Genomic DNA, 16526 nt, shown 5'->3' with positions numbered 1-16526 from the left:
GAAGGATTTCACATGCAAATATCGATATAAAGTGTATTTATATATGTATAATTATATTCCAGCGACACGAATGTCTGTTTCCCATAGCTTTTTACAGGTTAAATATTGTGAATGCAAGTGGGTGTTGGTTTGCTTATGTGACACACAGCTAGTAATTATACCTCTGGAGTAGAAAATGGGTGTAATTACAGAGCTTTGCACTTTGTCATTGTACAAGGCAGGTGGCCAGGGTGAAGACTAAATGGTTAGCAGACTGATACTGTTTAGAGCACAGGGAAAAGGAGCTGTCCAGTAAAAGCTGCTGAAACAACACAGTAGTTTAGTTCTTAATTATTGTATTATAATTATAGAATCATAATTAAAGAACCTTCTTGTGGCTTGTAATGTGGTATAGTTGCCCCTTTAGTCCAAAAAAATATTTCTGTAGTACGTAGTGCTCTATATTAGTTCTGGGCACTGTTTGCATAAACTGCACTGAATTTAATATGTTCTACTGCATGGCTATAAAACTGAGTCTGCATACACCCAGCTTCTAGTTCTGCAGCATCAGTGGCAGTATACATACATGCATAGCCTCTTTGTTCGCACAAACCCTTATTATTAAATCAGAGTGAATATAATTAATTATGTATGCTGCTTTGAAAATGTGCTTACCACTTTAAATGGCTGCCAATTACAATCTGCTACCAATCAAAATCTGCACACCCTTGGCTCCAAGTACAGATTTTAACACAGATGCAGGACGTTTTGTCAGCCACTGTAATCCCATAACGGAATGATTTATTCTTGACTGTTATTTTGAGGTTAAGAATATTTAACCTAAGGTATACACTGAATCCAGGATTTGGTTCTGGATTGGGCCAGGGTTCGACTTTTTTCAGCAGGTTTTGGATTCAGCCGAAACAAATCTAAATCCTTATAGTCACATGACTTCACAGTTCTCCTTAACCTTTCCTAACCAGATTTGGTTCAGAATTAGGAACCAAAATAGTCAATTTGGTGCATCACTACTTTAAATAGTATACAGTCCTGTAGCTATACATACCTAAAACAGGTTACTATAATGTGGCATTATAACCATGGGAGCATTTAGCAGGTAATAAGATTTTCTTAACAAGCTTACATTGGTACAAGACGTTATGCACAAGACGTTATGATCCATTCAGAGCACTGCACATCATATGTACAGTACTTGAGCACAAAAGCAAAGTTCATTGTGAACCTGCTGGTTTTAGATTCAGTTTGGAGGAGATTAGCCAGATGCAATAAGAGTTATGTATAATTTTATGTACATGAACACTGAACATTGTTCAGTTCCCGAGGTGCTGAAGTTAATATATAATTAAAATTTATGTTTTGGAAAACATTGAATCTAGGGGTCAGAAATGTGTAACTCTTAATAGCTCTTTGGGTGTTATATATTATTCAAGATAAAATATGACAATAATCTGTGGCTTATAACATTTTGCCCCATTTTTGTTCCCATGGGGAGCTGTGAATTTTGGCCAAACCTCCTGTTGACAGTGATTTATTAGCTTTTTAGTTTTTTAGTTTAGGGCAAGACATTGTATGTAGTCGCCAAGGAACCTTTTATTTTATTCCAGAAAATTCTTTTAAAGGGAATATACACTACCCAAAAAGTAAACGAAAATGTAATTAATTACATTTACATTAAATTACATTGATATATATATATATATATATATATTTCCTTCATGCTTCTGTTACAGTAATGCAGACAGGTACTGTTAATTTCACTTATTTCTTAAAGGATTTTGCATGTTAACTACAACATTTATATGATAATACTATTTGCTTCCAGCACCCTGGACAGTGAACCTCTCTCATAACCATGTTATATGTATCTAAAATAACTGCCAGTGTTATTTACTTTTTACAGCTACAATATGTGACTTGTGTATAAATAGCAACATCTGAACACTGAAATGAAACCTAAGCTTGATAAGGAAAATCGTGTGATTTTTACAGTCTTAAGTTTAGGCCATATTGGCCTGCACAGGTGCTGATGTTTCATACTGATATATTTAACCAGGTTGTGAGTTAAAATATTGCTTTATAGTTTGGTCCAGGATGTGAAATTTCTGTCGTTGTTTTTCCTTGAAATGTAAAGGCCAGGTTCAAAAAAAGTATTGTTTTCAAAGGGGGTACCACAAATTACATTTCTTCAGCTACTTTTAGCAAATAATGTATCATTTATATTTATATTACTCTTTGGCAGACTATATTAAAGCCGAGGAGCATTCTCAGTGAGAAATTTAACTCATTCTTATGAGTAATGTAGCAACAAATGCATTGTCTTGTAACAGTTTAGAAAGTCACATATGTGGCATACTGAGTAGCTACTGGCAAAATAAAACTTGTTTTTTTAAATGTAAAAAAAGTATGTTGGTGGTAGCATCATACTGTGGAGCTACATTTTATCAGCAGGGTCTGGGTGTCATGTAAAAATAGAATGAAGAATGGATGGTGTAAAATGGAAAGTGATCCTAAGCACAAGTTAAAAGTATCACTAGAGTGGCTTGAGAAAAATAGGTTGAATGTCTTTCAAAGGCCCAATCAAACCCCTGATCTCAATCTAATTAAGGATCTGTTTGAAAACTGAGGTATACAAGAGTCATCTGACAAACCTGAACAGCCTGGATCACATATACTTGGAAGAGCAGGCTAAAACCACTCCCAAGCTGTGTGCAAGGATGGCAGCTATTTAACTGGCATGTGTGTGTGTTATACTTGCCACTTTTATACAGGCCTTGGAAGTTATTGTTATTAGAGCTACTTGTGTATGGGCTCATTGTCATGTTAAAAGATAACATTTCATCCAAACCTTGTCCCTGTTCTTATTAAAAGGATATATTGCCTTTTTTATTTTTCTGAAAATCATTTGAAATGTATAGCAGCGCTACTTTATACTGACATACTATACTACTTTATACTATAACAGTAAGTAAGTGTTTTGAAACAAAAAATCAGCTCAGAACTCCTGTGTAATAATGATTTAAGTTTGGATTTTGAAACATTATTTAATAGTAAAAAAAATAAATAAATATATATATATATATATATATATATATATATATATATATATATATATATATATATATATATATATATATATATATATATATATATATATATATATATATACATACAGGTATGGGACCTGTTATCCAGAATGCTCGGGATCTTGGGTTTTCCACATAACGGATCTTTCCATAATTTGGGTCTTCAAGCCTCAAGTCTACTAGAAATGCATTTAAACATTAAATAAACCCAATAGGCTGGTTTTGCTTCCAAAAAGGATTAATTATATCTTAGTTGGGATCAAGGACATGTTACTGTTTTATTATTACAGGGAAAAAGGTAATCATTTTTAAAAATGTGGATTATATGGATAAAATGGAGTCTATGGGAGACAGCCATTCCGTATTTCGGACCTTTGTGGATATCGGGTTTCCCGATAAGGGATCCTATACCTGTATATATACTTTTTTTTTCTTTTTTTTTACATTTAAAAAAACAAGTTTCCTTTTGCCAGTAGCTGCTCAGTGTGCCACATCTTTGCCTTTTTTTTTTACGACATTTGTAAATGCTAATATATAAACCTTTAAAAAATGTAATGCCTCTGTTTACTTGATAAATAATACACGTTTTCTATACTCATTCATCCTCCGTGGGGTCAATGGACAGCAAAGGCAAACATCACAATCATTGATCTCCTACTTCTAAACAGCAACGAGAAGTATTTAATTAATCCCTGGTGATTACTTGTTTTTGTTCATGTAGAACGACTGTTAATTGGGAAGTTCTGAATAGGTTAAAGGGTATGTTTTAATCAATATATCTGTTTTTTAATTCTTAATTCCAGATTCGGGAGACATTTCAGGAGCAATTGTATATAAAACTGCACTTGCATATAAAATGGGATAATTAATTAAAGGTAGTAATGTTCACATTAAACTCTCCAGTTGTTTGGCTGCAAATAACAAAGTCTAAAGCTGAACATACCTGATGTTTTCAAAGTGTCCTCATTGATAAGAACTGAGAGTGACTTATCTAGGTAGAGTGTCAAGGGAAGAGGTCGCATCTAGCCTCACCAATTCTGTGACCATAAATAAACATTTTTATGAAACGCCATGGAAAGAAAAAAGGTAGTTCTTTCTTGTTTTTTGAGCACAATTTAATATTCTCAACGACAATTTTTTCTTAACCTTATTAGCTCTGTAAAATTTGGCCATATGTACAATGATTATTGTGCAACATATTAACCAAGATTAAATGGTTCTGCTATGTCACGAACAATCATCAAGTTCCAAAGAAAATAGCAGACCTATTTTGTTAGATATTTATAATGTCAGCAGTCATGGTAGTTTGCTTATTGAGCATGGGGCATATCTTATAGGACAGTTTCTCTTCTGATGTCACAAAGTATTAAAGTTAGTAAATCAATACAGTAGAGTTCTAACATACTGCTATTCTTAATTTTCTGCAGGTAATATTTCTCTGACATCTGACATTAACAGAGCTTACAGAAAGAAGTAGACTGTCAGCAGGTAAGCCTTTCACATTCAGTCCAGTGGTCACATTATTTTGATTCTTTAATATTTTTTTTAATAATTTGATTTGATTGAATCATTGGATGTTGCTTATATAGTTAATGTATTGGGGGACATGTAGGAAGATCTAGAATTAAAGAGATAACGGAAATAGAAGAATGTATGTATTTTGTGTACAGGTATGCGATCTATTATCCAGAATGCTTGGAACCTGGAATTTTCTGGAGAAGGTTTTTTTTTTTAAAATGTTGAGTACCGTGCCTTAAAGCTACTATAATATGAATATTTACAATTAAAAACCCCAGGATGTCAGGTTTTTCTATCAATATTGATTTACTCTGGCTCTGTTATCATGAAGTACAGGTATGGGATCTGTTATCGGGAAACCAGTTTTTCAGAAAGCTCCAAATTACGGATAGGCCATCTCCCATAGACTCCATTTTATCTAAATTTTTAAAGATGATATTCTTTTTCTCTGTAATAAAAACCAGTACCTTATACTTGAGCCCAACTAAAATATAATTCATCCTTATTGGAAGCAAAACCAGCTTATTGGGTTTATTTAATGTTTACATGATTTTCTAGTAGACTTAAATTATAAAGATCCAAATTACGCAAAGATCCATAATCTGAAAAACCCCAGGTCCCGAGCATTCTGGATAACAGGTCCCATAACTGTACAAGGTAAAAAAAAGCAAAGTAAAATTTGTCAAAAATGCTTTGTTCTGGAAAAGCTGTATTCTAGATCTTTCTGGTTCCCGGGTCAGCACAGACAACCTACCCAAATAAAATAACCTAATTATATAGATGTCTATATACTACTTTCCTGTACAATACTGCTTTCCCATATGAAAGAACCCAGTCTCATAAAAAGGAACACAATAAGACATGTTGAGGAGCAGAGGTATTCGTTTGTGCATATGTTAGTTATTAAATAGTTGTATGTCTGTAGTCTGGGACAGAAAAAGAAAAAAACAGTAGTACTGGTATAGGATCCCTTATCCAGAAACCCGATATCCAGAAAGCTCCAAATTACGGAATGTCTCCCATAGACTTTATTTTATCCAAATAATCCAAATTTTTAAAAATGATTTCCTTTTTCTCTGTAATAATAAAACAGTAGCTTGTACTTGACCCCCAACTAAGATATAATTAATCTTTATTGGAAGCAAAACCAGCCTATAATGTTTAAATTAATTTCTAGTAGACTTAAGGTACCCAAATTACGGAAAGATCCGTTATCCAGAAAACCCCAAGTCCCGGGCATTCTGGATAACAGGTTCCATACCTGTACAAGTATTTACACAGGCTGTATGGAAAAAGAACTGGTTGGTCCATCGAGTGTGCCCATAAATACTTAAAAAAGTTGTTGTTTAGAGCTATTCATATTGCTTTATATCTGATCTATCTTTATATTTGAATTAGGTTTTCTTCTTGTTAAAATACAGCAGAGATTTTCACTATCTCTGAAAATGTCTGCTCCACAATTAGTAGCTTATAGGTTGTCCTTATCCACTGTACTGAGCTTCCTAAGGAGACCAGCCCACAGTCTGGGAACTATGGGACTACTGTTAGTTCTTGATTGGTAAATGTATCCTTTTTACCATGAGAGTCAAATGCATATGAAGAATTGTTGCCCAGGGTAAAGTACTTGAGTGAATTAATGACCCCTCTAGTTGTTTTGCAGTTGCTGCATTTAACAAAACAAAATTCTCACTGCAGAACTGAAATACTGCATTGCAGTTATCATGCCAAGTCTTAACCATTTATCTCTTACTACTCTACTCTTTATCAATGTAGATATCAGAGTTACAAAGCCACATCTTGGTTTGGTTATATAAAAACATATAGGTACATTGTTAATAAAGATACATGTCTCTCCCAGTCTGCCCTATATTACCGAAATTCAGTATTGATCATATTTTTGACTTTGTTACAGTGTTAACTTGTAGGAGTGTTAAAATGTTCCAGGCATTAGCTATAGTATGTCACATTCTTTGAATCTTGAGTAATCGGGCATTCACACAGCCATAGGTAATGCATTAATGTGCTGTAGAAAGAGAAAATCAGAAAATTGATCCACCAGAATGAGGTAGCGGCTAATGAGACCCAGAAAGAGCAGTATCTTTATATGTAGCAATGTTTGCGTTTGTGTTGATAAGCGAGTTGCTTGTATGCCAATTAAACATATGGCAGGTTATTTTGCATTACAGGCATAGGATCTATTTTCCAGAATTCTTGCAACCTGAAATTTTCCAGATAAGATTTTTTTTTTGCAGAAGTTTGGACCATCATACCTTATGATGCAGAATTTTTTTTTTAAAAATTTAAAAAATGTAAAAATCTAAAAAATTTATAAATTTTAAAAATGTAAATATTAAAAAAATCTGACCACCAATATCCATTTTTGCTAGTAACAATACAAGCTCCTGTTTTATTACTACAAAGAAGAATAATAGAAAGAATTTAAATTCTCATGTATGATTCTCGTGTAATGAAATAGGACGGGTTTGCCAATCCATTTGCTGATTTTCTTAGCCAAACATCCAAAGTGACTTAGCTTTTTTTTTCTGGAATAAAACAGTGCAGTTCTTTACTAAATGGAACAACTGGGATATACAGGTATAGGATCTGTTATCCTGAAAGTCTGAATTAGAGGAAGGCCATCTCCCATTGACCACATTTTAATCATTTCATTCCATTTTTTACAAATAATTTCCTTTCCTATTCCTTTATATAATAATAAAACAATACCAGACAAAGATATTATATTTTATCGGAGGTAAAACAATCCTAATTGGTTTAATAGATGTTTAAATGATTTTTTTTTTTTTTGTAGTATTAAGATTTTCCTTATCCTGAAAACTCCAGTTCAGAACATTCTGGAAAACAGGTCCCATACCTGTACATGCTTGTATAAGTACTGCCTCTCCACAGCAAATGTTAACCCACAGCTTTGTCAGTTTCTCTTTTTCTGAGTAGTCCTTTTTCTGAGTGAGGATTTTTTTGCTTTTTACAACTTTGATAATATGATAAATATTGATATGTTGAACCTTGTGGTGCTGTGCGGTGCGTGCAGCGATTTGTCACACCCTGTGTTTTGTCTGGCTAGTGTATGAGTTACAAAATGTTCCCCCATTGTGAATCATTTCAGTTTTGATTTTAAACATTGCTGATATTCAATTATATCAAGCAAAGCCTTACATACTCCTGAGCCCCTACTAGGTAGATTACAGGTCTTTCTAAAAAAAAAATTTTTATTTTCAGTCTGAGAAATTATGTGTATATAAATTTACAATATTCTTATTGCCTGGTGCTACTGGCCCTTAAATACATGATTGACACTGCAGAATCTGAATCACTGAGCTATGAAATAAGCATTTTGTACCCAGTAGGGGCAAACTGATATAATTACTACAACAGCTAACATTTTCCAACAAACACCTGTATTTTGCAATGATGATTTGTATAAATGAAATGAAATCAAAATATAACGAGGGATGAAATCTTATTAAAGGCCCATTTAACGCTAGGCTGGGTGCATTTTCACCAAACAGCACTTCTCTTGTAAACCAGATAATATTTTGGTAACTTTACAACAAATACAAGGTTTTAACTCCCTGAGGGATTATTTAGGGTTTAAGTGCAGTTATTTTAATAATGTCCATAAGCAGTAAATGTGCAAGTGCCAAGAGACATGCAGTAGTGCCTTTCATTGTCATTGGATACATAATATAATATGTATTTTGGTGGTTGTAAAGCAATTAGAAGCTCAATGTCTGTAGTTAAAATGTGCTACCAGCTTGTACCACATTCTGCCTGACTTTCATTTGATTTCTATCTAGCAGGTTTGGGTTTGTGTTAGCAAGGAACCTGTTATCCAGAAAGTTATAAATTAGGAAGGCCATCTTCCATAGACTAAATTTTAATCAAATAATCCAAATTTTTAAAAATGATGTCTAAGGATGCACCGAATATACTATTTTGGATTCGGCCGAACCCCCTAATCCTTCGCAAAAGATTCGGCCGAATACCGAACCGAATCCTAATTTGCATATGCATATTAGGGATGGGAAAGGGAAAACATATTTTGTGACAAAAAGTTGCGCAATTTCCCTCCCCGTCCCTAATTTGCACATGCAAATTAATTTGCATATGCAAATTAGGAATCAGATTCGGTTCGGCCGGACAGAAGGATTCGGCCGAATCCTGCTGAAAAAAGCCGAATCCTGGCCAAATCCCAAGCCGAATCCTGGATTCGGTGCATCCCTAATGATTTCCCTTTTCTCTGTATTAATAAAACAGTACATTGTACTTGATCCAATTTAAGATATAATTCATCCTTATTGGAAGCAAAACAATCCTATTGGGTTTCTTTAATGTTTAACTGTTTTTAGCAAGTTATGGAGATCCAAATTACAGTAAGATCCCTTATCCAGAAAACCCCAGGTTCTGAGCATTCTGCGTAACAGGTCACATACCTGTATATTTTTTTTTTTCTATTGCTGGAAGGAGATAGTGAAAGTAGCATGTAATGAAAAGTGAAAGAACAAAGTGAGTTTAATTCAAGGTGAGAATTAGGATATACAGTATAAAGGGTCATTTACAACCACTGGTGCATTGTGCAGTTCCAGATGCAATTTGCAATGGTTTTTACCCAGTATTCAGAATATCTACCTGTAACTTATGTTGTGTGGTTACAAATGAACCTCATAACATGTTGCACTTAATATTAAGTAAGCTTGTTTTTTTTTGCTTGTATTCTCATAATTTTGTGCCCAAAATAAGCCATCAATATAAAGTAATCAGTGACCAGATTATCCAGTGTATGTTTTTCATTACTAATAGGTCATTTTCTTGCTGGTATGTATTTCATAAGTTAGATACATTTATGGGCTTATTTATCAAAATTTGTGAGGTTTTCTTCTACTTTGAATTAACTCACAATTTAAAAAAACCTTGAATGTCTGTTTATTTTAAAAAAAAAAAATCTGAATATAAAAACCCTGATTGAATACAATCATGGAAAAAAAAAACTCGAAAAATTTGAATTTGTGAATTTACAAGCTCAAAAAGAACTTGAACATCTCTAATGAAAAAAGTGAGTATTTGTACAATGACCCACACAGTGGGAAAAGTAATGAAAACACAAGTGCTCCATTTGCTAATGAAGGTACATTGTTGCTACTTTTATATAAAAAATGAATATAGCTGTCCCACTTCTGTGGGTTATACCTGTATTATTTTACAATATTGATAATAGCTGTATCCATGGTTTTTACAGTAGGTCACATGCAGTGACTTAAATTGAGAGAGAATGCTGACTCTTAGGGATCGATTTTAAAATAATTTCGAATTCCTAAACTATCAGGTGGTTTCTCCATTTGAACACCTCGGCTTCCTGGCAATTGTTTTTTTTTCCACTGAGGGGGTTTTTTAAATAATATAAAGCTCAGTAAAGAATTTTTATATCAACCCCCCCCCCCCAGAGTGTTTCATCATCACAGACAGCAGCCTTGGCAAGAATAAATCCAGTGATGTGCAGCCTACTGTATCATCCCTGGAAGATCATCTGTGCAGGTCTCATATGCTCAGCAGAAGCAAGTAATCAGCAATAGAGATTAACAGAATGGAAAAGTTGACTTGATTTCTGTAAATGTACTTTTCTGCAGCACCAGATTTAAAGTGAGGCTGTTAGATAACGACCTGGCATGTCTAGCTTTAGGTGGCTTAAACATATTCATGTTCACAGTTATATGCTGAAACAACAGGACTTTGAATAGGAACCAGACAACCTGCGTGGACAGTGTGTAAAGTGTAAAAAACAGGCACAATGCACCCATTTTTGCACTTTGCACACTGCATACTACTATTGCAGAATTGATGCAGGCCACTGTACTCTGTTTTGGCGCCCAGAGACCTGGCTTTTTGGTAGCAGTTGGCAGTTGATTTTTCATGTGGTTCTTTCATGTAGCTTCTATTTTTGTAAAAACCTAGAAAGCCCATGCCAAATTAGTTTGGCATGAAGCACAATAGCTGATTCTTCTGCATACCTCCCAACTGTCCCGTTTCCTGTTCCTGACAGCTCAACCCACAGTCCTGGATTTCTTACTGAAAAAAGATACAAAGTTTCTGAAAATTAAAAAAAGAGGCTTTATGGTAGTGGGTCTGAGCAGCAGGCACTGATACATTTGTAACAATTAAGATAAGCAAAGATACAATTGTATCTCATAAGAAAAACACATCTCTTGGGAGAACTGAGACTCACAACCTAAAGGGCAATGTCAGCTTCATTAGTAACACATAAAACATAGCCCTAAAACTCCCAGAAATCGAATTGGCTACTTCGACTACGACTTTCGAATCAAACGATTCAAACTAAAAATCGTTCGACTATTCGATAGTTGAAGTACTGTCTCTTTAAAAAAAACTTCGACCACCTACTTCTCCACCTAAAACCTACCGAGCACCAATGTTAGCCTATGGGGAAGGTCCCCATAGGCTTTCTAAATATTTTTTTTGCGAAGGAAAATCGTTCGATCGATGAATTAAATCCTTCGAATCGTTCAATTTTTCCTACGATCGTTTAAACGAACGAATTGCGGTAAGTCTTTCGACTTCAATATTCGAAGTCGAAGGATTTTACTTAGACGGTCAAATATCGTGGGTTAATTAACCCTCGATGTTCGACCAATAGATAAATGCGCCCCTAAGTGTTGAGAGGTATGCTGCTGTAGGTTCAAGATCTTTTTAGTTCTCATCAGATCAGAACAGGTGAAGGGCAACATAATGTGAAACCAGTTGAATGTGGTTCATATTTTGACTGAGACCAAAATGCTTCATTTTAAACTGAAGTAAATTGAACTGAAGTCTGTGTAGCTAGTTTGGCATTTGTTAAAAAGCTGACACTGTATCTTAATTGTCATCCGATTACAGTACTGCATACTTTATTGAAAGTCGTAAAATAACTTTGGCTTCAAGCTGTTTTTTCTAGTCTATAATTTAATATTTTCTAAGAAAAGGTCATGGAGGTTATTATATTCACTTAATGGGACAACATCTGCAGTTAAAAAGGCCAAATTTCTGCAGCCCTACTTTGTCTTCTTTTATCGTACAATAGAGCTCTTTCACCAGATCACAGTCCTAGTTTTTCAACTGATTGCAGGCTATTTACCAAATATGGGAGAGTTCACCTCTGTAAAGATCAAGAGTAAAGTGTTCTTCAGCAAGTTAATGGTGGAACAAAAATTAACAAGGAAATAGTGTTGGACTGGGGCGCCAAGCACCCATCACAGAAGCTGATATTTAGAGCTCCCAACTGGAGCCCTAAAACATTTTCTTTCTATCACAACAAGCAGTGGGGCAGCTTCCAGAAAGGCACATTCAGGACTAAAGGGGTAATTTACTTTACCCAGGGGCACAAGTGCCCGAATATTATAGGACACAATTGTACGCCCCTTAGTGCTCACTTAAAAAGCATTTTATCCCCAGGCTGCTTTGGCATGAGGAGCAGAGTGTTATTTTAGGAGGGGGATCTAGCCCTGTCCTTACCACCTCCCTTAGGGCCTCAGATGTGAGCTGCATCTTCTACCGCTCCCTAACAGGAGGAGGGGGGACATCGGTTTGCTTGTAAATGACCCCTTAAATAAACAAGAACACCAAGAAATTAAAGTCTTTCAAAGTAATTGATATATTATATACCCTGCACTGGTAAAACTGACCCGATTGCTTCAGAAATGCTACTACAGTTTATATAAATATTTCAAGCTGGAAAAAGGAGAAAAGGCACAGATAACAGATAAACCTGGTAGAATACAACGGTATGCAACCTTTGTCTTTTCTCCTTTTTTTCCAGCTTGAATGGCTGCGCCAATGGCAACACAGCAGCTTTTTATATAAACTATAGTAGTCTTTCTGAAGCAAACACACAGCTTTTACCATTGCATGTCAACACTACATTATATTTTAATTACTTTGATACACTCTTAGTTTTTGGTGTTATGGTTTCTTTAATTCTAAACAGGCAGCTTTCTCCTGAGTGTTTTGTTTGTCACAGAATTGCTAGGACAAGCTGTGTGAGAACACAGAGCAATGCAATGGATACAGACAGGGTGCAGTTCTAATATGATCGAAACAGGTTGTCTGCAAGATTGGATATATGGTTATGAATTATTAGGCTGCTTCTGTGCTATTAAACCAGCAGTTTCAGATTCATTCAGTCATTTGCATATCTCCCCACATAATTCCTTAAAGCGGTTGTTCACCTTATTATTTAAGGTTTTTGAGTTATTTAGCTTTTTGTTCAGCAGTTCTTCAATTTGCATTAAAAACAATCTGGTAACTAGGGTCCAATGCATTGATTTGAATAAAAGACTGGAATATGAATAAATGACGACCTTGCCAGGAAGATGAGAAATAAAAAATTAGCAATAACAATAATTTTGTAGCCTTACAAAGCATTTGCTTTTTAGATGGGGTCAGCTACACCCATTTAAAAGCTGGAAAGAAGAAAAATGCAAATGATTATAAAACTGTAAAAAATAAATAATGAAAACCAATGGAAAAGTTGCTTAGAACTGGCCATTATGTAACTTACTAAAAGTGAACCACCCCTTTAAGTGATAGTTAAAGCCTCTCATTTATGTCAGTGCTATGTGTGTAACATGAAACATGTACTACCTCTGTTTATAAAAGGCTTTCACTGCATATTTTCCATCGTAAATGGCTCTTCAGCACTTTTTTAGCCCTACTCGCCCTAACCCTAACCCATAAAAATATTTGTGTGAATCCTTCATGCCTCAAAACCAATATATAAAAAGGCTGTCTATGAGTTAAGAGTCTCTGTAACGCAAACCCAGGGCAAGAACTAAGGGTAGAAGAAGCACATGCCTAGAACACAAGAGTGGGGGGCACGCATGAAAAAAACACTTGTTAGGATAAGGTCACTTAGTGGTTTCATTTAAACTTCTGTACAAAGTGACCTCTGTACTTTTGATCTACTTTCAGGTATTAATCACATATTGCTGCTTTCAATTTCTACATATTCGGGTCAGTTCCCAAATAAACAATATATGGGGTATGATTTGAAAACACACAGAGCTTTAATAAAAATGTGGCCATTCACAGTTTTAGAATTCACACTGCCTCTGTATAATAACTCCAGGTATCCAACTTGCATTGTATTTTGTGATGACCACTAGCCTCTACTATTCATTCCTCTCTTATGTAGCACCCAGGGAACAGACACAAGCAGCCTTGGACGCCCTGGCATCTAAAGACATCTCAGTTTTCACATAATAGTCTAGTGGTATGTTTAGTAGTATATTTCTTAACTTACCTTTATTTACCTTTCAGGTCTTTTGTCGGACAAGGAAGAATGACGGACAATAGGCAGGATGAGCCCAAGGCCACCCACTGGGCACCTGGGCAGCTCAGCGAGGCTTCACCTCTCCCACATGCCACAGATATGAAGGAACAAGGGGGAGCAGGGGAGGGAATGGTCCACAGCTCCAATGGGATTCCTTTCCGAGAGGCAGAGGAAAGAACATATGGGGAAAGGGATCTGCCAGCCTCTCATTCTGCTGGTAAAGAGAATGGCATCAATGGAGAAATGCCATCAGCAGACTCCGAAACTGCAGGTAATAACTCTAACCCACTGATGATCCTATATTTATTCCTAAGTGGTTTCTTAAATTACTTAAGTAATGCCTATAGAAAATATCATTTTAAAAGGAAAGTTCACAATTAAATTACCTTTTAGCATATTGTAGAGACAAACTTACCCCAAACACCTTTCAAGTAGAAATTCATATTTTATTTTGAATGGTTTGTGATGTATTCGGTTCTGCAACTCAAAAAGCAAGCTGGTTTTTGGCATGTTGCTTGTTGTAGGCAGCATTCGAGGGCAGGGGAGGCACGAAGGTCTGCTCATACTGTACACTTTTCTAGCAGCGTATAGTAAATGGTCCCTAATGATGTTCCATAGAAGGTTTGGAGAAGGCTGTCATGCGTGTGTTTTATTGAACAATCTAAAAATCAATATCTACCCCCCATACATTATATAAGCTAATTTAGAAGTTATCTCACATCACTTGCTTCATGGACACCCTGTAGAGCATGGAGGCTTGTGAGTAGGGATGGGCGAATTTTTTTGCTTTGTTTCGCGGAAAAAATGGCGCCCACAGACGCGCGTCAAAAAAATTACGCCGCGCGACAAAATTTGTTTGACACCCATAGACTTTAATGATGGTCGGCGTCATTTCACCGGCGGCGAATTTTTGGCGAAACAAAAACGGTCAAATTCGCCCATCTCTACTTGTGAGGAATGTACGAAACTCATGCTTATTGAGCATTAGTTGGTATATGAAACTCAGCTGCCTAATTTTCCAGCGCTGCCATATTATGTAGTGCACTGAGCCAGCTGTAGATGAATTGTTCGAATGAATTCACTGCCAGAGGCTTGAAACTACATTGCTGGAATTCTCTGAAGTATGAAAAGGTCACCATTGGTGCTCTTATACATTTTCTACAGATATATGGCTGGAGGGAATGTGATATGCTAGGTGCAAGGATGTTAGGGTATCATTTGGTAATTTGAAATTTGTTGGTGGGAATTGTCGAATGAGTTCAGGGTGACCGGTAAGAAACAGGATTTTTTAACTGTAGCTCAGAGCCAGTCCTACTTAAATGTCATCCTGCTCTATAGGAACACAAGTTAAAATGCTGCCATTGTATGACAGTTTGTACCAAAACATTCACATATGATTGTGAAACAGAAATAGAGATTTGAAGAGGAATATGCAGCAAATGTTTTTAATTATTTTTCGGCAATATGCTTTATCATAGTTTGACATATGGGGGTAAAGTAATTAAAGTCGCAAAGAGAAAAACAATTTGCACCAATAAGAAAAAAAATCCACTTCTCGCAATGTAATATTGTTCCTTAAACTGTTATTGCATTTCAAATTTTAATTGCGCATTGCGAATTTTAATTGCGCACTCTTAAGAAGTTTGGTAATCTGTTGGAGCAAACATAACGACTTTTTCAGTAAGAAGTTTTATTACAATTACTGCACATTGGCGCAAACTATAAAATTCGCAAATGGCCTCTCATTGTCGGAAGTGGTCGCTTAGCAGTCTCTGGGTTCGCAATTTATTTAGCTATAGAGGGGCAATTTAGCTATAGAGAGTCCTCCAGGTCCCATGAGCACGGAGGTCTGCTTCCTCTATAGTTATGCCACTGAAATTACTAGTGCTCATACTCACAAGAAAGCAACAATAGTAGGAGAATTAAAAGTATGTACCTAATCATCTGGGATGAGCAGTCCCACTTCCCCAGTTTGTCCAATATCTAAAACAGCAACAGTCCAGAATATTTGCATGCAGCGAGATTCAGAATTGGTCACAGTACTATTTATGGTTGGTGGGGTGGTTATGGTGATGTTTTTTAAGGCCTTTTGCACAATGAAGACTTTTCAAGTTGCCAAGTATTTAACATCTCAAACCACAAATTTGCTCAAGTTTCACACATTTTTGCCTCCAGTTGTATTGAATATGAGCAGCTTGAAACTGAAAGTGCCAGCGTTGGTTCAAAGGGCCGTATTCAGAATTTTTTGTACCAGGATCAGCTATTGATTATTGTGCATTATGCTTATGCCTAGCCTTTGTAAATTCGGCCTATAAACTTAAATCAGCATAAAACATTCATCTTAGTGACTGATGCTTTTCCTTTGTGCAACTTTCCCTCCAGACCAGGGGATCCTTCATACAATCTCGATGACATCCTTCCATATATAGTTTACAGTTGAAGTCTGCAGAAATTTAAGTTGTCAGTAGACCTCAGATGGCAGTCTGCACAATATAAAGCTATTTTCCCTTAAAGCTATATTTTTCTATGTAATGATTTTTTCCTAGAACAGAAAAAAAACCTGTTCCAACAAAAATGTTTTACAT

General features: G+C 35.7%; 1 protein-coding gene across 13 annotated transcripts in view; it reads left to right on the top strand.

Moving 5' to 3' along the window:
* Positions 1-16526, top strand: part of map2.S (microtubule associated protein 2 S homeolog) — a 133589-nt gene that overhangs the window by 57835 nt on the left and 59228 nt on the right. For 12 of the 13 annotated variants that reach the window (XM_041577638.1, XM_041577637.1, XM_041577639.1 and 9 more), the window contains 2 exons: positions 4511-4571; positions 13929-14212. In XM_041577638.1, coding sequence (XP_041433572.1) covers positions 13951-14212 — 262 coding nt within the window. In that variant the 5' untranslated portion in view covers positions 4511-4571; positions 13929-13950. 13 annotated transcript variants of the gene reach the window in all.

Source organism: Xenopus laevis, chromosome 9_10S, assembly GCF_017654675.1.
Source record: "Xenopus laevis strain J_2021 chromosome 9_10S, Xenopus_laevis_v10.1, whole genome shotgun sequence".
NCBI lineage: Eukaryota > Metazoa > Chordata > Amphibia > Anura > Pipidae > Xenopus > Xenopus laevis.
This window is presented reverse-complemented; position numbering and strand designations above follow the sequence as displayed.